Source organism: Hetaerina americana, unplaced genomic scaffold, assembly GCF_022747635.1.
Source record: "Hetaerina americana unplaced genomic scaffold, ioHetAmer1.1.p SCAF_9, whole genome shotgun sequence".
NCBI classification, from domain to species: Eukaryota; Metazoa; Arthropoda; class Insecta; order Odonata; family Calopterygidae; genus Hetaerina; species Hetaerina americana.
In genome coordinates, this window is record NW_027287538.1 from 33,652,296 (window position 1) to 33,678,125 (window position 25,830).

General features: G+C 39.5%; 1 protein-coding gene across 2 annotated transcripts in view; it reads right to left on the reverse strand.

The window, feature by feature from the left end:
• ERR (estrogen-related receptor) overlaps window positions 1-25,830 on the reverse strand; it is a 333,703-nt gene that overhangs the window by 36,162 nt on the left and 271,711 nt on the right. For both annotated transcript variants that reach the window (XM_071597615.1, XM_071597613.1), the window contains one exon: window positions 4,855-5,010. In XM_071597615.1, the coding sequence (XP_071453716.1) occupies window positions 4,855-5,004 (150 nt within the window). In that variant the 5' untranslated portion in view covers window positions 5,005-5,010. The remainder of the gene's footprint in view (window positions 1-4,854; window positions 5,011-25,830) is intronic.

The window sequence follows — 25,830 nt, forward strand, 5'->3', positions numbered from 1 at the left end:
CTTTAATTGATCTGAAGGAACAATCTACCGATGTAATTTGGGAGCATAATAATTCCTGCAGTGCACTAGCAAACTTAACTCATGCGTTTTGTACCTCTCTATAGCCTTTGACGTGGTAGAAACAAATATAACTACAGAAGTGCTTACGTCTTCCTTGACACCTTAATTGGTAGACAAGCGACACGGCAGCCGAAGGTCAATGGTTCAAGTCCGGGTCATAGAAACTTTTTTCATGCTTGGAATTTGCTCCCTTCCGCCTTCCCCACTAACCTTGAGTTCGTCCTTTTTCAGTGTTTCTACACCTTTTCCCTGAATCTGCATTCGTATGAATACGTTTTTGACGCTTGGTGGTTTTTTCACGTTAGATTACATGTGTGAGTGTATCTTTTTCCAAATATTTTGCGGACAGCCGAAAGTGGCGTCATATTTAAATGCAAGTATTTAAAGTGAACAGAAAATGAACGATTTAAAATACAGCAACATTCATTGCAATCATTTAATATTTGATCATTTGAAAATAAAATACATTCTAATAATTAATATTTATAATTACACAATGCCAAAATCTGACACAAAACGAAGGAAACAACAGGTGGAACTGAAGTCAAGTTACGAGTAAACTCTTAAGATATTATGACAATCATAAACTTATATCCATTAGGATCTACATTATCTGTAGCGCAAGAACATTTTTATATGATAAAATATAATAAATAATTAATACATTATGTTACTTTTAGTATTTTAAAATTGAACGAAAAGAAATAAAAAATTAACATTGATCACATACAGGCAAGGGCTGTGACAAAATATAATTCAACGCGACGGTTCCTCAATATTGATTTTTTTCATTGTCTTCATGCCAAGGAAACGAGAACGGTTTTGGTGATTGAATGCAATAATTTTTACGGCTCTGCCAACTGTGCGCGGAGTGAGGAGGGGGGGGGACCTTAAACCTCACATAAACGTATTTACGCATACGTTAACTACGGGGAATAAAATATCCAACCCTTTAACATAGCTAAGAAAACACAAGTAATGCCGGTATTGTTCCTCCATAAACGTCAACAGACCCCGTACGGTTAGTAGGAAACGTGGATCCACTCTCGCTTCGCTCTCGGAGGCCGCACTGCCTCCCCAGTAACCTTCCCGAGACAATTTGTTGCATTTGTTTCAATTTGCATTAACCGGGGCAGTCGTTGTACTCTCCCTGGGAGTCCACTCCTCCCTCGCCGCGGATTCAAAGATAGAGCAGACGAGAGCGCGACCGCAGGGAGCTAATGGCACCCATGAGACGTAATCCGCCGATGTTTAATTTGAGGGGATTGGACCAGACGACGACGCCCCACGGCTATGAGAAGAAAGAAGCACGAGGGACCGAATATTTTACAGCTCACAGACTCACACATCGAGTGTCTCGTACTAAAAAAACCTACCGACATTTTTTTTAACAAATACCCGAATACTAAAAAATGCTACCAACTAATTTATCTAAAAAATCACGAAACCTTTTTTTTACTTTCGCAAAAGACCTTTTAAGGTAGGGTTCGAGTGAAAAGGGTAACCAACGCCGCATTTCTATTCCCCGCCTTACAAGACACAAGCTGACATCCCATACAACAGCACTACTCCTTCAATTCCGCATACTTTCTACCTCCATTCATTCCGCCGAACATGACGATTCTTTTCCTACCCCTACCACGCCCGCCTGACTTTCTCCCATCTATCACAGTCTTCAGCATTCAATTGCCAATCGGAATGCAGTGCATCAACATTTCCTACCTCCTGTCATGTCCCAACATGTTTGGCATATGTTTGTTTGTTTTCATTTCAGTCCACTTCATCTTTCCCATCCTACCCCACACCCGCACCCTAAAAGTCTCCAATCTACGCCTTTCATCATGTTTCAACGCAAGTTCCCACGTCGCACTAAGCTACACTTCACATCGAAGTTTTCGAATATTTTCTTAACATCCTTACTCGATCTCCCTGTCATCAACTCTCCGACTTGTAGAAGCCTCTTTGTGTAACCTAGTTCTTTTTCATATATCCCCGCTACTTTGGCCAACCTGGTTCAAAACACTTCCAAGGATTGATCAACTGGTCACCTGCTCTAGTTTATGCTCTCCAATTTTAACGCTTAACTTAGCCTTCTTGTTTCTCGAAAATCTTTGTTTATTTTCCATTGATTCCTATCCCATAACTATCACACTCATTTCCTAATACGCTCATCATAGATTATGACCATTTAGCTGAGTGACTAACCAAAGCTTGATCATCTGCGAACCTAAATGATATTAAGAATTCCCCCCCCACCTTAACTCCTATGTACGAGGTTTAAGGTACATTCCTGCCATGTCTCTTTTACCATTTCATCTGCTTACACATTGGATAAAACGCAACAAATCAGAAAAATTAAAACAGAGAGAAAGATTCCATGGGGAAGGCTGAGGGACAAATAAATATTCCAAATAAAGAAGATGTTATTCTTGACATATGATCGTATGGCATCATTAAATGGAGAAAACTAGCAGCAAATACAGCTATTCCATATTTTTCTTAGATAGGTTATTTCTAAGCATAAAATTAGACGCATGATATTTTATTTTCTATTATTATTTAGGCACACGAGTAGGAGGAAATGGATGATAGGAGCGTTGGTTAAGAGTGTTAAGTAACGGCTCTTCAAACCTTTGATATGGTGCGTGGTTACGTACGGCACAGAAACATGGTCGTTGAGACAGGATAATAGGCGTAGATTGGAGGCTTTTGAGTGGTGGTTGTGGAAAAAATGGAAAAGGTGGAATGGACAGATAGAAAAACAAAACAAAGTATGGGCATTAAGAAGTAAAGAGAGGTTTGTTGGAGAAATCTAAAAGAGGCATGAAAGATGGATGCAGAGCATTCTAATTGGCAATCAGATCTTGGAGACTGTGATAGCGGGGGAGAATAATGAGCTAGCGAGGAAGGGTAAGGATAAGCACGTTGGACGGATTGAAGGGATAAAGGAAGTATGCGGAATTTAACAGGGACTTACTGCAATGTAGGATGCCAGGTTGTAATCTGTTGGGTGAAGCAAATAAATGTATCGTTATACAGTAGTATAATCTACAGTGTAAGTCCATTTAAAAGCTTCCTCAACCGGTAAAATGCCAATAATAATAGTTACAAGTGAAAGTTCATGTGTTTTAACTATAAAATGTGCTGGACTTTCCTTTACTTTTAAGGGATTAGGTGGTCGAAGAGACGCCTTAGTCTAAATCTCACCCAAAAATAAATACGACTATCTATCTACTTGGGTCGTTTTCTATATTCAATGGTGACTTTAAAAATCCGGATATTCTGGTTAGAACATGAACACATTTAATGGCTAAGGCTGATGAATGAAACATCAAATGATCTTTCATTCATGAAAAACTTGGTGTACCGTGAACGTAACCCTATTATTTGGTCCTATTAAGTTATCCCCATGGTTAAATCAATATTTCGAGAATCACACAAAATATAAACATTATTTTCTGAATTTGCGCGTTAAGATAATTAACCTCAAGTTAATAAACCATATCATTTGACACCACGAGTAAGATATTGAAATGCAGGAAGAAACTCCACACACTCATTTAAAACACGACCTAGGTTTCGACGTTGGATGTCATCATCTGGTGACGATGAGGTCCAACGACCTGATGATGACGTCAAACGTAGAAACCTAGGTCAGGTTTTGAAGAAAGTTGTATAGAATTACAAAGTCACATGGAACAGAGAAAATTCTAAACATCCATATCGTGAAAATCATACGATATAATGTTTGATCAAATTCACGGTCATTATATTGCACCTATTTCGCGATGGACCATGGAACTATAAGGCTTGGGTGGCTTTTCAATAAATTCGTCCATTTTCACGATTTCAATTTGAATTTGAGTAATTTCCAATTTTTTTCAAGTCCTTCTCCCTCCCCTGAATTCGGAAGAACAGTCCACGTCCTACTTCACGTTGCTCTATTACTCTGAAAGCAAAATTAGTCATATTACATTTCATTCCCTATTTTCCTTCCAGTTGGGAGAACCCTGGGTCCGTTGATTGAACATTCGCAGGTTTTAACTCTAAAAGACTTTGCTTGGTTTACGGCGTTAATTGGACAACACATCAGTAATACCACAGCGCACCGCACAGCCTCCCCACCACCGGACGTCTCTGCATGGAGAATTCGCGAACAAGCACAGGGATCAATGGCGAACCCAACTGAAACACGCCACTCTCAGAGCGCTTCCTTTAGTTTTCCGCTTTCCTTGACACCTTTAGCACCCTTGGCTCTTTGTCAAGTGCCTAATATTACCATGGGTCACGTGAGGGAAAACTTACCGAGTTGAAGGTCGAAATAAGGGGACTTAATGTTAATCCCGATGACAAAGGATATTACCCTCTCCGCAGGGAGTAATTCAAAAGGAGTTCAATATGAGCTTTTGGAATTCACGCGGAGCACAAAAATGCAATAGGAATACGTTTCAAGTCGGTTGAAAGGAAAATTAGGGTCGGGAAAAGATGCAGACTTAAATTGAAATTATTTGTTGTCCCTTCATTTTAAGGTAGGTTTTCGATGGGCACAATACTGAATACGTGTTGCTCAGCTCACATCAAAAGTCTTCGGAAACGTATTTTCCGAATGTACTTAGACGCGATTGAAAAAAAAGATCCAAACAAAAGTGAATGAAAAATCAGGGGAGTCGCATCCGGTCTTTTCCGCTGAATCGGAAGGTCACCCCCATTCCCCCGGGATCGGCATGTCCCTTCGACATATGACGACCGACGACTTCGAGGGAGGGAGGGAGGATAGGTTCAGGTCCCACTTACGTCCGCTTGGATGACCGTGGTGGTGGGCGAGTAGAGGTTGCTGTTGGAGGAGGAGCACGGCTGGAAGGCGCCCCCAGCCGCCACCGACGCCTCCTCCTCCTTCTTGATGTGCGGCAGCATCACGGCGCCCCCGCCCTCCTCCGACATCATGGATACCTGAGGGCAAGAGAAAGAGAGATATGAGCACTCCGTCAACACTTACGGCGGACCAAGCAAAACCATCCATTGAAATGCAACTTGGGCAATCAAACTAGATCACTATTGTAACAGTGTCTAACAAATTAATCCTACAAACTGCTTCTCGATAACAGTATATCTCACAATAATCCTATTGACCGGCATCTTAACAATAGTACCTAGTTACCTATATATGGCCGCCGATGCCTAGATACCAGTGCCCAGGTCGAAAATCCAATGCACCAATATTCAAAGTCACAGACAGGAAGATAGGGCTCAGGGTCGCAGTAAAAGATATTTCTGCCCGAAATATTAATTGACATTGTTACTCATAATATTAATTTGTTGACAAACGCGCAATAGGCGCAAAGCTAAAGTGGGTCTTTAGAAAAAATTAAGTTCAATTACGAATTAGAATGTTTTTATTTCCCACCTATACACTCAATCCTTCTTCAACGCGAAGAAATCCACCGTAACGAATTCAGTAAGTACACTCTGAATTCAATACCCGGTCAATTAATAAAAATTGCAGTCGAAGCTCACCGTTCTAAGCGGTATGCCTAAAGAGAAATTTTCGGCAGACCAGGCAGGCGATTGAGAGGACATTATCGATTCTAATCGATCACGTGCATCGATTCATCAGCAAAATCGTATCCCCAAAATAGAGGGCAGATAAGCCGGTTTGATTAGAATCGAAATAAGAATGATATTAAAGATTGGACCGTGCAGGGGGATCGCGGGCCGATCAAATCTAACAGATATTTAAAAATGATAATCGCATTAGAATAATCGATCTTTGGATTGATGTTATCGGAAACATTCTTCTCTTATTCATAAACGGACATGATGCGACGGTAACATGTACTTATTTGGACCACGTATAACAGAGGTACACCAAATGCTACTGGATTAGCGAAGTTCTCTCACTTTTCACGTTTTCCCACAGCTGTATTATTAATAAGCTTTTCGTGCTTCTATTATTTAAGGCCCCCAGCCAACAACAGAGATTCGAGATCCAGAAAAAAACATAAAAATTTATATTCGAAAAAACTCATTTATATGATGGCACTAGAATCAGTTTTCGCCATAAATGAAGCATTTTACTAAACACTGAAAATTACTCATGAAAATAAAACGGCGTTTGGGCGAATAGCATTGATTACTGGAGATTCAAGGATTGTGCAAACGCTCAGACTCTTAGCTCCCAGAGGATGCAGCTCTCAAAGTCCATGCATAGCTCAGGTCACCAAAATGGAGGTGTCTATACTCTCTAGGGAGATAGATTCCAGGGCAGATAGGTACAAATACTCATTCTTTCCCCGAACAATCAGAAACCATAATAGTAAGAAACCGAAGTCACCATAGAAATATTGAAAACATTGAATTTGCAAGTCGGAGCAAAGTTAAACACTGCAAAGCTGTTAGGTATACTTTCAGGTTCATGTGTATGTAAGATGTAGTTTGAGCGTTTGCATGTGTGTGGGGTGTAAGTGTTCATGCATGAATGTATGCCATGTTTTTTTTGTGGATGTATGATTTTGTGGTTTTTGAATGCGATTTTTTTTCTTTTCTAAATTACGGGTGGTGTCCTAACACCCCCCGCCACACGCCCTTGCGGCGGCTTGCGGGGTTTTAATTAGATGTAGATGTAGGGATTCAATTGTAATTATTCTGGATCTTTTGCTTCCTAATATGTTTTAAACAAAACATAAATAACACGGAGACAAAATATTATCAATTTATAGATATGATCAACACAGGGGAATGGTGACACGTGCTTGGAACTCAATTTGATCCCTATTGCTATCTTAATACGAGTATTTCAGACCACTACCAAAAGTATTTGAAAATGAATAGGAAATCCGCTATTTTGGCTTGATGAAACACGACCACTTCGATGGATTAAAATAAGTTTCACTTAAAAAAAAAGACTGTTAGATCACCACCCATTAGATTTCCGCGAGCCATTTAAGACAACCTTATCCTAACCTCCCGGCAACCCGCATTTCATTACTGTGAAGCGCGATTTTTTTAAGGATTACCATGCCTACCCTCGGTCGTGATTCAGATCTACTATCTGGTCGGATCAGGTGTAACAAGAGTGAATTTTATTACAAAGATACGAGTTGCGTCATACCCTTACAACTATAAGCATGGGGCATGCCTCGTAGAAATTATTACGACTATTGTCAGCACAGCCTGTTGATTGAATTGCTTCAACTGAAACAGTTTCAGGATAACTCGCAATGTCCTTCGTGTTTTGAGGAGATTTCAGAATTACACATGCTCCACCATATTATATTATTATTCCTGCCGAAAGTTGAATACGAGTATTACGCAGGTGCACCGTTAAAGCATCCAAAGTCAATAGACATACCTTCATGCGCAGACTATAAGTTATTTCGAATGAATTGGTATTATTTCTAATTATCTAATAACATCCGTAAATAAAACCGGCAGAAATTGTTTTTATTACAATTCAGCTGCAATTGGTATTTAAAAGAGGATATTTTTAATGTGACGGTCCGCGGGAAAGTCCTTAATGGCACCCTGCATCTTTTTCTACACAAATAAACATCAAATCTCAATTAATATAAATTCTCTAGGCTCCAACAAATTGAGCACATTTGCTTTACACATATGTACTATATGTTCAACCACCTCTGCATTAATCGACTCGCCGGATACTAAGACCCAACATCGAATGAAATAAAAGTATCCAAAATAGGAAGATACAAAAATATACCACGGTAATTAATACCAAAGTTGGCTTGATATGAGAGGATAATGCTCATCCAATATTAAACTTAAGCATGAGTGAAATTCAAACATAACATTGTAATTATGGGGCCAGTTCCTTACTTGGTGCCGCCTACAGTTTCCCAGAAAGATTTGAAGCCCAAACATTTACACGACTTGGGTGAAGCTGAGGGTACCCAACGTCGCCACCCGAATTCGAGTCAGGGCACTCTGGCTATTACCCCAGGCCTCTATTCACTGGATTACCACGTTCCTTGGAGGCTCAACAACATTTAAAAAGTACTGCGCGAAAATGAGATATTAAATAAAACTCTTAAGAAGAACCGAACGTGGTAAAACCTATTTAGCTAAGAAGATGGCATTCCTGAGAAAGAAAACGACCCTCGTACGCACTCAGAAGGTAACGATAAAAGTCAACCCTACAGATGAACAAATGTAAATTAATATAAAATGATGAATGCAACACAAGATATAAAAATGGCAAGCCACGAGAAAGGAAAAGTCTTGATATGTGGAGAGGTTTTGTTACGCGCACATCAGCATCATGGCCGATGGAAAAAACGAGGTGAACGGTAGAGGCAAACACAAGTCAAAAGGCATTCCGCAAGGCGAAATAAATCTACTCACATTCAAGTCACACCATTAAAATACTCTCATTAAAATATACTTATGGATTACACTTCTTCGCGGATGCGGAATACATAGTAAAAAAGAAAACAAATAGGCACCAATAGAAAAGCGTTGATGCAGGGGAATTTGTCGGCCGAATTGCACGTAGTATACCACACCGCCATTGCCACGATCTTCGTAGCCGAACTCCGGTTCCGAAGAGGAACCTTTTCCCTACAACGGGGATTCCGGATAGTTGTTCCTTCATAGTCCATATCACTTTTACTATTATACTTCGTGTCTATACATTAGACTTGAACTTGAAGGAGAGCATGAGACGACCATAGACCTAAGAAGGTACAGAAACCGGGATCACATCTGACATTAATCTCTCCTGTACACACATGGCAAAAACCTGGATAGGAAAACAATGAATTCCACGAATATTGAGTCAAGTACATATGTTTAATACTATCTGGTAACGGGTAATATTCAAATTTTCAGCAATGGAAAGCAGTTGGGAATACTTCAGATTTACTCCACATAACTTTATCTATGTCAATTTCCATTATTTTCCCGCACTTTTGCCTACCCTCAGTCACGCCGGCTTCTGAAACTTTTCCAAGCCTTTATTCTCTTTTTTCCGCCCATATTAAAAAATAGCAGGTTTTTTAAAGAGAAATGCCATCAAACTGTATTTGACTTAAGTCCTCGAGGCATAAAAAAATTATTTCAGCTCTCCCTGATTTAATTGGTACGTCGCTAGAAAATCCTCCAATGAGACTCTTTCATTTCTAGATGAAGAAAATCTTTTCTCAAAGAAAATTAAAACATGTCAACATTTTTCATCAAGGTCGTCAACTATAATAAATAAAAGTTTTCCAATAAAGGGCTCCGTATTATGCCATGTACCAATTCCCACATTTAAAACCCTAAATTTCTGGAAAACAATTTACGCGCAAAGTGAAGTTAAAAATATAGGATAAAAAAGTGCATATAGAGAAAATATGAAAACTGATACAACAACGTATCAAGTAAAATAAGATACGTGAAGTATCTTAAACTATTTTAGAGCTAAGCATTCGCCTGTCTTGATACCTCATTCTCTTACTTTGTGCTCTACAAGACAGACTGAACATACACGTATACACCTTCTTTCAAATTCCAACTCTTGACCACCGTTTCGTAACATTCCTATTAACTTGACTTGTCTGTAAAAGTTGAACATTATTTTATGACAAATGATGGACTAAACAACTTTACTGGTAAGATGTAGTCATCTTATTAAATCATATGATATCAGGAAGGAACGTAAAAATGCCGACATAACAGTTTGACCTGATTTTTGTGATGAAATTACGGTATTTGGCAGTACTCACTATCTTAAAACATATCTGGAGGATTACTACACATTCGTTTCCAGTAACAGACCCTGACTTGTACTCTATTTCCAAAATTATATTTTTTTAAACTACCTAACTTAGGCCTGGTTTTACAATGACTCATTACATTTGACCGCTAGTTAATGTGAACGTTAACTTGACCTAGATATTACCGACAAATCTAATTTTATAAACAAATACGATTGCCGGTTAATGAATGTGAACATTGCAACCGTTGTTAACATTGTCCGTCATTTATTGAGCAGTTTAACGGTAGGTTTTGAACTTAAATGGCGGTCATAAAAGTGAGATTTGGCCTTAAAAGGTGAAAGTTAACCATAAATTTTAACGAGACATATTAAAATCTGGAATTAAGTCTTATGCCATGAGGATGCAATACTAACATTTTTTGATTAATTCAAATTTCGAAGTTTCATTAGCCATATTGAAGATATAAGATTCCTTAAAATATTTTTTCTTCCGGATTCGCCGCTCTACAACCTTACGCACGCTAATAAATAGAGCAATTAAATTATAAGAACAAATAAATGATAGTCCAGAGAGTCTAGAATAAGTTAACTCAGCTGTTGCCTAAACATAAGGTGGACAAATAACGCTGCCATTTAGAGTTTTACGGTGAAAGCAATCGTCCGTTAACAAGCACCTGTCCTCGGTATCAAATAAATACTTCTGGTCCCGAACGAACTCACCCAAATACAACCAAGTTGCTGTCACAATACATGACACCTCAGAGTTTTCAAATCCCCAAATATTTCAAAGGTGAAACTGAAAGCACAACATCAAACGGAAAATAACCCATCAAATATGATTGGGAAGGACGTAAACGTATTCAACTACAGCGAGAGTTTCCGCCTTGATTTTTATAATCTATGAATTGACGGCAGTTATACGACGAAGCAAAAGCTATGGTCGTAATCATAACCACCACCTTCAAACGACAGCAAATATGCAAACTAAACCGAATGCCAACTTCTCGTTTCCTACGAAGAGGAGGGTAAAATTAAATGACTCGATCGAGACACTATTTCCTACGTGATGTGTATAAATTACTGACATTGCAACTGCATCATATCCTGTGTGCCGCCATGTGGGAGCGTGGCACAGGTCCAATGTTTTCCGTTGATATCCGATTTATGTCGGGAGAACAAGATTTAATTAGGTGCGCCAACTTCATGGGGAAGTACAATAAATTCTCACTAAACGTGTGTAATCGTGAATATAATGAAAATCAGTTAAAATGTGCACGTGATCGAATATCTATGAAATTTCGGGTGAATCCATGCCACGACGACAGATGAAATCACTAAAATAAGATGTCCCCAAGTGATGTAGAGAAACCGGTGGTTTCACCTCCTGCGCGACGACCACATTTTGAGATACCACAACACGCAGACAGGCCAAACGAAACGATTACGAGCAACACCGGAAAACCAAGAGAAATTCCGACGGTCGCGTATATTTACGGACTTCCGTCATTATGACGGGCATTGCAGTCGAGCCAAGACGTCAAGGAAAGACTGCAAGCATAAATTGGAGGTCTTTGAAATGTGGGTGTGGAAAAAATGGATAAAATACAATAAACGGAAAGTAAAACCGACGATGAAGTTACAGGCATCGTAATTTGGGAAGAGAGACGGCTGCTGGGAAAAATTCGAAGAAGGAAGGACACGTAGATGCAGGAGATGCTGCGAGGTACTGGGATGCTGAAGACGAGAAAAGAGGGGAGAATGCTGGGAAAAAGCGTGGTAAAGGGAGGAAAAGAATAGGCATTATGGATGGAATTAAGGGTGGTAGAAAGTATACAGTGCTAAAAAATGAGTAGTTGTAATATTTAACATAGGATCAAATGATATTTTGTGTCATATAGGTTTAGGAGTACCGTGGTGTGTGTTCCCATGGTCCATCATAAACCAGCATAGGACAACTAATTAGGTGATAACCTGAATATGGATCGCAATATTGTACGGCTAGGGAACTGGAGGCAAGGAGAAAAACGTAGATTGGAGGCTTCTGAGATGCTCGCGTGGTGGCTAGAAATCGTAAAATGGACAGAAAGAAGAACTAAGTAGTAAGTACTAAACATGGTTGAGGGAAAAGAGGAGGGGAGCTGGGAGAATTCCAAAGGAGAAAGGAAAAGTGGACGCGAAACACATGGAGGAATGGAATGTTGAAGATAATGTAATGTAGATGGGAGAATGTTGGGTAAGTTATGTCATTATTTTGGCAGCATACCGCTTTAAAATAGGTTTTAGGATGGCATCTAATCTTTCCCATCCTAAGCGAACCAGAGGGATGAAAAGTAGAGGCATGTCAGACGGAATGGGAAAGGCAGGATGCTATGTGGAGCTGAGGATGGATTTAGTTTCATAATCCAGGTCTTATAGGACATATTTATTTACTATCGTGTTAGGTGAGGTTTAGAAATATAGCAGTGCTTGTGTAGTAGATGCATCAATAAATCTACCTTGACCGGTAGATAACTTTACTATAAATGATAATAATTATAATTTTCAACACGGCAAAGATACACTCTAGGGAACGAGCCATATGAAGCAACATGTCCCGCGTTCTAACCAGCCACGATCACACTACAAAGCGTGAAATATTACTTCGTAATCGGAAGAGATCGGAACTTTGACACACTGCTATGGGCCGAAAAAAGAAACGGAGGATCATTAAATGAAACGGATGCCAACGGGAGGCCACCAAATCCGTAATCATAAAATTAGGTCATAAAAATCTTAAATGGGATTAGGGAATGACGTAAACGCTCGTCAAATTGAAACTATGTCCGCGAGCGACTCGAAAGCGGATATTAAATGAATTATTAAAAAAAAATCCGATGTCACCGCTGAAAGTCTACTGGGCTATCAAATTATATGGGCAATTAAAAAGTCAAATACGCGCAGTGGCCCGGACTGCCATCACGAGTTTCTCTGCTGCAATGCTATGAATTTTCCCTATGCGCGCAATTAAGATAAAGTTTTCCCTTTAAATTAAAACGATTAAACATGACTGGATAAATGTAACTTCTCTCAAAGGTCCCGCATCTCTTCACGATATAATATCAAGTATTTTACAGATAACAGTAATAGATAACGCAATAAAACTTTTGGTGCAATGAATAAATACAGAAGTCCTCTTTCCCGAGGGGCTTCGGAGTAACTCGTGGTGCATCGGAGTGGGAACAGACCTCCTCACAGCCAATATTAATCGTTTAAGAGTCCACTTGGAGGAAGCTCAACTTTTACCCGTATCAAATCTCCACACGCGGAACAATCGAAGTTTGACAAGCAGAATTGAAAATGACGTGTAGGCAAAAGCATATCTTTTAACTCCCATAAAGAAATAACTTTCAAAAATTCAATCACGACTTCGACGTGGCAGTCACGTGCTCAAATAATACTTTTCTAGAATAGTCGCCACGTTAACAAACAAAACATGACTCTTTGAATACCATTTTGTTTACTACTGAGGTGTTCCGACATAATCAAGGAAAATATTGTTCGCATTTTTGTATAAGAGAAACTAATTGGTAGCTATTACACCAATATAAATTACTGACCAAATATAAATTATAGACCTACAATAGCTCAATAGGAGCCCTGCAAATGAAAATTAAGTGGACCTTCACATATTACGAGGGTCATCCGGAAAGTAGTACCCGTTCGTGCCGCATGAAGTGCTGACGACGCGAGTAGCCGCTGGACGAGGTCAGATAGCTTCAGTGGCTTGTCTGCCTTCTCTGAGCCAAGTTGCGTGACGCTAGCATTGCCTGTGTTGTTTCTGTGATTGTTTACAATGTTTAAAAAAATTGAGAACGCCGCCAGTTGTGAAGTGAGGGCAGTGATTAAATTCCTCAATGCAAGAAACGTTCGCCCATGTGATATTCATCGCCAATTAAAGGAGGTGTATGGAGACAATGTAATGGACGAGTCGTCTGTTCGGCGGTGGTGTCGCAACTTCAACATGGGGAGGGGGAACACACACGACGATGAGCGTTCGGAGAGACCGTCTGTCATTACAGACCAACTGGTGAGCTCAGTTGACGAATTCGTGAGGAACGATCGGCGCGTCACAATTGATGACATCTGTGAGCATTTTCCCAATGTTTCTCGAACAATTGTTCATGAAATTGTTAAACACCATCTGCATTATGCAAAAATTTGTGCAAGATGGGTCCCTCGCGTATCTCAATGAGCTGGCGGCGAAGGACTATGCAGCAGGAATACAGAAACTTGTCACACGTTATGACAAATGCCTTAATTTGCTTGGAGATTATGTTGAGAAGTAGTTTAAAGTATCCTCTTTCAAATACAATTTTTTATGTTTGTTAATATTTACTTTTGTGTCTTTATTTCACGAACGGGTACTACTTTCCGGATGACCCTCGTACAATAACTCATTCTTTAGCACTGCATACTTTCTACCTCCCGTAATTTCATCAAAATGCCTGTTATTTTCCTCCCTTTACCACCCTTACCCAGCATTCTCCCCTCTATTACCATCTTCATCATCTCATTGCCTCTTAGTATCTTCCACATCCACTAGTCCGGCCTTCTTCGAATTTCTCCCAACAACTATCACTCTTTTCCTACCATGTCTGGCACTTCAAACATCTCTTCATCCTAAAATGTGTTTTTTTATATACCCAAATGATGAGTTCTTTGGCTTCCTTACTTTACATTTATGATTAATTTTTCCTTCCATAATGCTCCCTCCTTCTTGTGAAAGACTCTAGGCAAAGAGGGTTTCATAAGGAGGAGAGAGTTGATGACAGGGACGTTGAGTAAGAATGTTAAGAAAAGACTCGTAAAAACTTTGATATGGAGCATAGCTATGTACGGCGCGGAAACGTGGTCACTCGAGCAGGAGGATAGGCGTAGATTAAAGGCTTTTGAAATGTGAGTGTGGAGGATGGTAAAGGTGAAATGGATCGAAAGGAAAACAAATGAGGAAGCACTAGGCATGGTGGGCGAGGAGGGGGGTTTGTTGGGAGAAATGCTAGGGAGACAGGAAACATGGATGAAGGTCGTATTGACTGGCAGTGGGATGCTGAAGACTGTAATAGAGGGGAGGATATTAGGCAAACGAGGAAAGGGCAGGAACAGGATAGGGATGTTAGATGGGATGAAGGGAGGCAGGAATTACTCAGAACAGATTCCGAAAGACCTGAATGGAGGCTATCACATAGCCTTCAGCATTGGAGGTATTGGAACGCATTTTTTTCATCTACTAATAAAGTTAATTTTATTTGTTACCATTTAAATAAATATGCAGTGGGATGTAGAAGAATGTGATAGAGGGGAGAATGTTAGGCAAACGAAGAAAGGGTAGTAATAGGATAGGGATGTTGAACGGGATGAAGGGAGGAAGGAAGTACACAGAGATGAAGAAGGACCTAATGTAGAGTAGTTGCTGAATTGTATTTTGCCAGGAGCAACAAAATTTTTATTTCGTAGTTGTGTCCATCCAAAACCTACCATAACTGGTATATTTCTTAATAATATTCTCCAGAAATTATAGTTTTTTTATGGTTTCTGAAGCAGCCCCTTCAATCCAGTGCTTCTTCTTTTACACACTGTCCTCTTCTCTTAGGTATATTTCTCCTATTTTTACGTTTATTGGTCCAATTAATGATCACAAGGCCGCGAGATCATCCTCTCCTTTCATCTTAATACACACTTTTACAACTATCCAATGCGTTGATCCAATACACCACCAATCCGTAAATAGGTTTATTCCGCTGTGATGCCTACTTCACAGCGGAATCTTCGTGCAGTCTTCACGCTCCTAATCTTCCAGCACAGAAGGCTAGCGGCCTTCATCGCCACAAAGGCCATCATAGCAGACAGAATACGACCTGAACGGGAGGCTTTGTCGAATGCTGATACGGGATACTATTCGGAAGAGGGCACTATAAAGGCTACTTTACGACCTGGCTCAAGCCAGAAATATAGACCGTGGAATCGAATGCAGGTTCATGAAATTCGGTTTACCAATGGCTTTCAACTAAAGTGGCCGTCGGCAAACATCGTCCATCTTCCTTAATTTTCGGTAGCATTGAATCGTGCCGACATCCAAGCGTCAATAATTTGTCTGCACATACCCATGATTAGAACTAAAACAACAACACACATATCAAAACTGACATACCCTTGTCAATCCTGGTGGCAACCAGAAAGGTTGAAATACGTGCCAAAACGATTCGCGACACGCGGAGTGCATGCAAGTGCGTGGCATCGACCATGAATTTGAAACATAAATAGTGTGGCCGTTTGAACACGGTTAGAGCTTTCAAATTGAATTTCACTTCACGACCGGGAATGCCTAGTGAAAAAATTACATTGGCCTAAGGGTTGGAAGTGAAGCTCGTTCTAACACTGAGAATAAACTAGGCTAAAAGTTATGTGTAGGTAACATGTTATCATTCTAATAAGACATATGTGACAAAATAAAACATCTGTGTCCCATTGACTTCCCCGAACATGGCATTTACTCTAAATTGTTTAAAACTACAAACAAAATTAGGTTATAAATATTTATTAATCAAAATAAAAAATTTCGTGTCGACAAAACTTGCCGAATCATGGATACTGCCACATTCTCACCCAGCTTAATTTCACTACACATACAGGTTGTTGATCTCTTCGTTTAACAGGGTCCTACTGATTTGACATTAGTTTGCCTTCCTTTTGCATAAACTTAGTTGAAACGCATTCTTACCGCATTTACAAATTTAGTACGAATTTCCCGGATTCGAAAAAAACCTCAGAAGTCTAGGTATAATCGCCGTATTATATTTAAACAAGCAAATACAGCAACTACTAACTTAATGGGCTTAACCTTGGGCTAGCCTAAAAGAAGCTAGATTTCATTACACAAGTTGCGGAAAAATATAATGAAAAATTAAGAGAGAGATGTTTATTTGCTTCTGTTAGACCACATTTAGGGCACGCGGCAAGTATCTGGGATCCATGGGAGAAAACATCATTTAAATATTTCGAAAAGTTTCAGAGAAAATCCTCGAGATTTGTTGAAAAATGCTGCCAGAGGCGAGTGTCACCGGGATGCTGGAGGATTTAGACCGGGAGCCTCTTTGTTCTCGACGAGAGCAGGCAAGACTTAGTCTTTTAGAAAGGTACAGGCCATTGACTTTCCTTGCGACACAGAGGGAATTACTAAGGCGCCAAATTAAACTGGTATAGCCGACTAACGGTCTGAAATAAGAGAGGTATACCGTCGCAGATTCAAGTACTCGTTCTTCTTTCGTACGAACGGCAAACATTACAAAATCGAACCCAAGAACACAAAATAAATTCAAATAACTTGAATGCTAGAACTTGGTGAATTGAGCAAACGAAAGAACTATTGCATCAAGTATATAGATATGTATGCGCACGAGAGTTGAATATGGGCAAACATATATTTCAATGTATGGATGAACTAATATTTCCCCAAGTATTGGGTGTTTCCGCAAGAACTGAGATTTACCGGCGGTTTGCCGGGTACTGCGTAGATGTAAATGTACTTCCAAATATACACTTAGATCTCGGATTTATTTCATCAAGAGTGATCCTCCTGTCAAGATATGTTTTTGATGAACTCATCGCTTTAAGTATTGTTCCACCTAACAGGTTTCTTCATTTCATTGTCATTCAATACGACAATCCTTGCAAACATTTCCATTGTCTCATTTGAATTTCACCCAACAATCTTGTCTCCTAACACACCATGTCCATACCGTACATTCCTTCGTCTTTCTTCAGGTCCATTTCACTTGTTCCACCCTGCCTCACGTCCACATCTCCAATGCCTCTAATCTACCCTTTTCCTCTAGTCTGAACGTACCATTTTCCGATCCGTACAATGCCCGCCGAAAATCCAGGTTTAATTTTTTTAAGAGATCAGACAAATCAAGAACAACACCCGAGGTCTCAAGCAATCAACACTTCAGTCGCCTTTACGTAAAATTACGTGTGCTCCCCCCGACTGACACCGGACTGAGAGGAGGAGGAGTGAATAAGAGCGGGAGGGGGGGGGACCCGGGGGGTGGATGACAATCTGCCGGTCGGGGAGTCGTCGACGGGAGATAAGGAGCGTGTGCGGACGAGCGAAGCCGAAAGCGAAACGTAAATAGAATGGCTTCGAAAGTTCCAAAGACGATCCCAAAATAAATATTGACGCCCCAAGGTTTGTGCGAGAGAAAAGGTGTCGGGGCGGACAGATGAGCGGTGGTGAGGCGAAGTGGCCGGAGGGGGCGGGTTCCCCATTCAGGTCCGCGGGTGGCGATTAAGAGGGGGACCGGGGGGGAGGGAATGAGAAGCGTGGTGACGAACCCTCGGAATTTAGAGACGGGCGACCTTTCCTCGGTCTACAGTCCGCAGACTGTTTTGCAGCTGGTCCCCACATGGCTGGCTGCAGTGATTTCCCCCCCATTTCATCTTTGGAACTGCTATGGAGATCATTTGTAACAGTAGACCGTAACCTTCGGAGTCTTGGCCTCAGACTGCATTTTTTTCTACCCTCGAACCTAATCATGGAGCATTCCATTTTTAATTACCCCAATACGCATAATAAAAGAAGAGGTGAAGTTCGCATCTTTGTTTTGCTACGGATATGTTTCCAAATTTTTTTCTTCTCCACCAATTCTATGGATAACCTTACAAATACACTTCATTTTCAACATTTCCCTCTAACTCCACATTTCGAATGAATTGAGTCTTCAATTTTCTTCTGCTTCTATGTTCCATACCTTGCGGTCGTACATTGGTATATCCCATGAGTAAGCATGCTCTAATGAACCAATTTCTTGCTTAAAAGTGAATTTATTTTGTGGCCAACACAAAGAGCAATAACATATTTGCCATTAAATTCCACCGCAGCCTGCTATATTCTATTTAAAATTGCGGAGAAAGTTACCATAGGTGATTTCTATAATCAGACCAGAGTCACTAGCCCGACGTTAACGGCAGAAAGAGATGCCACTATTCACTCATATTTTTCAAAACCAACGTCCGTTTCAACATTTACGCATCATCGTAAGGGTAAACCTGATAAAATTTAACGCCTGATGATTACGCCAAGGTATTGAACAGGGCGTTGCAATCGAAACTAATATTCAAAAGGCCAGAAACATCTGATTCACGATAATTTAACGCCATGGTGTTCCACCGTATTCCCTCTAACATGGTTGATGGTTGAAACCTGGGAGTTGGTTTGATGGAGGATATGAGGTTAGAACTCATCAAGCGCTAAACCCTTGGAACTTGTAGAATCCACACACCCAAGCAGATGGGCTGAATGTCAATGAATGGCTTAAATAAGATTAAATAAGATGCAATAAATTTAGAAAAAAACCGATTCTATTCACCTAAACCTGATATTCTCTTTCATGTTCCCTCCAGCAAGCACTCCATACCTACTTGTCTCCTATTACATATTTCAGTATGACTTCCTAATTCTTCTTCCTAATGACGTTGCACCCAGATCGCAGGAAATCACGTACATGAAGACGAATTACGACAAAATTAAACTCAAAATTTACTTAGAATTCATTTAACAACTTAAGGGATTCTCACAATGAAAATTATTGAGAAACAAGTCCTTTTGTTCAAATTTTGATTAGATTCATTGAGTTTTTATGTGACATAATAATTGATAGATTATAAAGTAGGGTTCCCACATTTTTGCTCTACCTTTTACTGTTTTTTTCTATTCAATATCCAAAGATCTGAATATAAAAACATAGGAGAAAAGGCGATATAAGCATCATGCGAAACAAGCGACTGCTACAAAGCGTTTTCTTAAATTAACTTCCAAGTGAAGTAACTCTGCCCATTCCCGCTAATCTTTTCCATAACTCGTGATGCACGTTAACTTTTCCGCGAATAATCTCATGGGTGCTACGGCAGTGAAAGTACACCAACATTTTCCTTAGTTGACGTTGACTTGATTGAAATTGATGATTTTTTCATAAATCGGCCTTGAGGGAGGAACATAACAGAAAGGTCAAGGGACGAATTAAGTCAGATTAAGGGGGTTGAGAGTAAGAGAAGACGGAAGGGAGCGAAGGAATTAACGCGAAAGAGTGATGGATAAACAGCAGGATTTATAGAGAACAGCAATCTAAGTCACCTTTTATAAGCCTTCACGTGGGCGTACCGCAGGAGGTGTTAGGGCATCCGCCTTTTACAATTCAATTTTGGGAATGTTTCCAAGTACCATTCGTAAAGCCATAAGAAATAACACTGCCGTTAATCCTTCTCTAAAATTAATTAATGGGTTATTTTCTATAATAAGTACCCAAAACTTAAAAGAGCCTTCCAATGTGGTTTTACCACGTTAAATTTTCTTACTTTTACAGCCATTTATCTACCATGCAGTAAAATAAAGTGAGTTTCTTAAGGCGGACCCTATTTTTTCTAGTGCGGGCTCGTTATGATTCTTCAGGTTTAATGGGTTCTCCTATTAAGCTCCCATCTAACTCGTTCCGGGTTTCTCAAATGCACCCCTTCCATTATGCGTAGAAATTTATGTTTCGTCATTTTTCCCCTTAAGCGAATCGTCCTGCGTGATGATGCGTTTAATGATCAATGCGCGTTTAAACAAACTTTGCGAAATGCTTCAGGGTATCATCATGAAACTTGTTTCTTTTTCGGACCTTTATGGAGAGAAAGTCCATTACCCCAAAGAATGTTCCTTAATTAAAGAAGAAAAAGGTCTGGTTTGCTCCCGCATTTGCCAAGTTAGAAAATCGCTACCTTCCGTTGCGTAATTTCATTTTTCCGAGGTTGCTGCGGTGAACATATTTTCTGAGAGAATACTGTATAATGGACTGAGAGAGACATCGCGCGAACAGAATAACCAATCACGTCGGACTGCTCTGTAACAAAGACGATACAAGTATAATTGTACAATGCACATTTTTCCAGCGACTTACGGATGAACAATTTAAGGTTGACATCCGTAATGAAAGCGAATAGAAACAATTGATGAAGATCTTATTTAATATGAACTCAAAAATATCAAATAAAAGCATTATTTACGTCAGCTAAAAAAACAACTCTTCTCATAACCATCATATATAATAAATTTTTCCACTAAAACAACAATAAAACTTTAACTAAGCAAACTTTTTAATTAATCCTAGTTTTATACTATCTTCCACGATAATCATGAAAATGATGTGTTTTCCTTAAGTCATTTTTATGGTTTATGAAATCGTAGAAGGCCGAATGATAACCTGTGGATAGACTACTGGGCGACTGACAGCAGGGCCCGGGATCGATCTGCGGGCACGCCTCTGGGTACCCTCAGCTTCATACAAGCAATATGATTTCTCGGATACCAAATCTTTCGGGGAAAACATAGGTGGCACAGGGAAAGGAACTAGCCCTTATGTATAAATTTCACACACTGTTGGCCTTAGCACTAAGCGAGCTCTGCCCTCACCTATCAAACCTTCCATCTATCCTTCAGGTTGATAATTGTAGTTTCGGTATTAAATTCTAGGCAATTTATATCAGAATTATACATAATTAAAATGCAATATTCGAGGACAATATGGAGAAAACGTTTCGAAAGAAGGAATTTAATAAGTTGACCTTTTCTGAACTGCTGATTACTCTTTCCCCTTTATATTTTGAGAGTTGATTAACTTTTCAATTACTTCCCGAATAACTCAACTTCCTTGCCACTTCGGGAATAATCCGTGAGGAGGGTCGATCGTTTTTAACTAGTCGAGCATTTCCGATGAGAACGATGATATAATGATAATTGCATAATTTTTAAGAACCTTTTAAAAGTCTGAAACCAGGGTTGGTGAAAGGTTACGCTGCGTTTTAGAAACTAAGATACTCCAAAACTATGAACAGCAACGACTGCGGTGATACTAATAACATGCGAAGAGATTTATATCGAAAAGTATCTAATCAGATTCCACATACATTATTACATCAGCTAATATATATTCAAATGCATGTATGAACTGATAGTTGCGTGCTTGGTTGGCATCCCACTACAACACAAAGGTGTGCGCCCCCGCCATCTCAGAAATACAAGGTGTACGTATGGTCACCCCATCGAAAGCACGTGAATGCTCACCTAGGACATCAAAAAAAGGGAATTATGGAATACCTAACCGGAGTTACAGCATGGGAAGCCGACTTTATTCCGCGAAAACCGTATGATTCCCTCCGATATTGTTACAATTAAAGCAGATAGAGACATCAGTCAAATTTTGTTTCGCTATGTCAATAAACGAAGTAATAAGCCGACGTCAGTGTCGACCTTGACTTGACGAAGATTATGCAGCTATGAGATTAGATAAGACTCATTCCTGCCATTTACGTGCACTCCAATTTTGAAGAATCTATAAGAGCAAAGCCATTCCGAGCTTAGCTAGTCGTCCTCACTAGCTATGCTATTTCCACGAAATGAAGTCGGAGGTCATTTCATGAATACTTGACTATCGGTAATTTCGTTAGTAATTAGGGAAAGAATTATTGAGGGGAAAACTAAAATGTAGACGGTCAGTAGGGGAAACTGGAACAAAAATACATTCAAAAACGGAAAAGAGATGCATGGATTGACGAAATACGCATGGGAAAGGGTAAATAAAATTTGATTCCATTGCTATCAATCTTTGAACATAATCTTAGATTCGTTAATGGTGATTCAGCTACGGGGATGGAGGGAAGGATAAGGAGAAAGAAAGAAAAATTGGCTTCGGGATGTCTGAATAGGGTTTCTCACCAACGCAAACGAGTGTCACATTGCAGCATGCGGAAATCGTCGTTCGGTTGTTGTAATATAAGAATCGAGAGAAAATTTGCTATCACCTCTCCAAAAGAGTCATAGACTTAGAGTCGGTTATTCAATTATTTGGTTTTATTTAAAGTCGGAGAGTTTTCTGATTGGTTGAGAAATAATTTAACATTAACTAGATGTTCGATTCATCATTGCGCTACAGTCAACCCACACTTTCATGTAATTAGGCTTCGTGTAAAAGGACAAAATAATTATCGAAAACTGTAAAAAAATGGGGGTTTAACCTTCACTGAAACTCTTGGAAAATAAGTCCAGAACGCATTACGGAAACGCATTATTCATAACTAACATTTTATTACGGCTTGGGATGAGAATTTCAATTCAATCAAACTGCCGTCTAAAATTATTAATATTGGGTAGTCCACCGTTTAACATAAAGGTTTTGAATGGACACAGACTTGAAAAAACTATGTTTCTTAGCTTCGTCTAACAAGACATACCTTAACACCCCCCCAAACTACGTCAAGGTGATAGTGAGTCTCCCAGCCTCAATCCCCAGCTTAGCCCTGCACATGCTGACTCTCCAACCGCTACAGGCACCTGAGCAGTTCCCCCAAAATAGTTTGGTTCATTAGAACTGAAAGTACGAGGTCAAAACGGTTTGACAAATCAATTTATTTCAAGAAGTTAATAGAAATAAAGAAGGGGGAATCGATCAATGTAAAATTAGGAGTGAATGGACGTGAATGCAGTGTGGTGATCGATGCATGATTTTTTATTGCTTTCACGTAACCAATGGGAGATAATTGAGTTTTTCTTTAACAGGTAAATCAAAACGAATAGCCTCTACGCTTGTATATCTCTAATTCATGAATTAAACGAGGATTTTTAGTACATACAGAAGAGAATAGTTACCCGTTCAAACTCACAATACAGGATAAATGCATGCATTTTTACTACACCGTAATAAATAGTATTCAACATAGTTTATTTAAATATGAACAATTCAGCTTTCCCTTAAAATATTTTTAATAATACCTTTATCTCGCGCTACCGGTTAACGATTTTATTCCTAAGAGACTACCAAGCTATCGAATTATTCCACGTGTGAAGCCATAAAAATATCAATAAAATTAGGCGAATTCCGAAATAACACACTATTACAATACAGATAACAAAATCAAAACTAACAAATCAAAAGAACTCGTGAATACAGCTCTTAGCACGTCATTTGAAACGTAATTAGACACCTTCTCTGGTCATACTAATTACCACGTGCAGCCTTTCCTAACGAATGATTGCCAAAAAATATATGAAACACAACACACATCCCACTCGAAGTTACCCGTTAAGAGGCACTCCGAGAGGGCATAAACCAACACGTGTTGAGCCAATCCAAACAACACCACCCCTGAACTTCTTTGTTAGGAGTGGCCAACTTAGAAGTTGTAACTCCATTAAAGAAACGGAACGGAAGAACATAAAAAAGTGAGTGGCCGGGGGTGGGAGGAGGCCGAACTCAAAAGGAATATTTGATGCAAAGAAACGATGAGGCCAAACGAAAAGTAAAAAAAAAAGATCAAAAGTAGGAATGCGAAACTCTGACGCAAGAACGATTTGTTTTGCTGGTCTAATCAAGAAAATGGAATCCATTTTATTCGATCTGTCGTATTTTTTCATATTTTCCGTTGGACTTTTCGTATATTTTTTTCAGTCTTTCCCTTTTGAAATGGTAACCAAGCAAAAATCAGTATCGTTAACTTTCCTGATAGCAAAGAGCGAAATTTTGTATAAGGTTAACAGGAGGTATTGGTCAGTTAAGACTGATAAGTCAAAATTAACAGCAGCGAGTCTACGAATCTACACTTTAGGTATACCCATATAAACGGTCAAGTGTGAAAGGTCAGAATTTTAAATCAAGAGTAACGGTCCTAGACCGCTTAAGGCATTGACCAGTTCCAAGGGCTCGTGGTTCAGAGATAAAATAAGTGAGAATGGAGTATTCGGAATTAAAATTATTTTGTCGTGCCCGCAACATAACATTGTTCGCTACACTATGCGACACAAGTTTCTCGTCCCAAATTTAAGAATCGCACAGCCCAAATACATAAGATGCAAAAGTTCTTTACTCAAGTAAATGAATACAGTTTTATAATTGATCGTGAATGACGAAAGACCATGACGGCACGTAGTGCGCCAAATGATGAAATCAACTGCTAAGGACTTAATCTGGGGGAAAATTTGAATGGGTTCCCGACATATAATTTTTCTGGTTTTCGGATTTCCTACGGTGAATTGAACATATTTTCAAATGACTCTATGTATCATTTTGTTGCTAATAACGTCGTCAGGGGCTAACCGTGAAGTTCGTATCATTTCTCGCCCTTATGTGCCTTTGGTTGAGACGGCAGTTGATCATTGCAGACCATATTTAAATTTGCTTCATTATCAAGCGGTCCGTTTATGACTCATTAGTGGTCAAGTACCTTTTCCACACACAGTCCAGAGGCGATAACAAAGATCACTATCGAGATAGCCAAACGACCATCTAATTTTAATAGGGTAGATGGTTATCTTCTAAGCTCTGAGAGAAAAAGACACCTAACCACCAATGAGTCATAAACGGGCCGCATGATATTTTTAACAAATGTACATATATATGGTCAACAGCAGTCTCAGCGAAACATACATGGAAAGTAAATTAAATAATCGCCACGAATACCTAAAATCGGAGGCTTCGAATAGCTGCTCGTATTTTTTGAAATCAGTTATTTTCCATATAATTATAAATTGGCGGTAACACGCGTTTCGTTTTAGTACGGTATAAATCTAGTACATCTAAAAAGAGCTCCATTCAGCTGGGAAGTACGCAAATTGAGTTATACGACATACCTATTTCATACAATTTGAACCCTTAAATGTAGACATTTTACATCATGACACTATAAAGAGCGAAACGCCTTTTTATCATTCATTTGTCGTTTTGTTGTCGAGAAAAAATTACAATGGGCGTGAAGTCAAAAATTACATATTCTGAGGGACAGAACAAAACCCATCTCATTCCAAATATGGCCAGAGCGTGCATATTCCTCGGCGGAAAATTTTCGTGTTTTGCAAGTGGATAGCTGTATTCGAAAGCTCAAGAGTTTGATTACAGACCGATTGTATGTTTATACTTAAACCTGAATCATTCCTGGGAATTTTTACTTAACGCTGACAACTGATTTCAATGTTCAACACGACACAATAATTACGG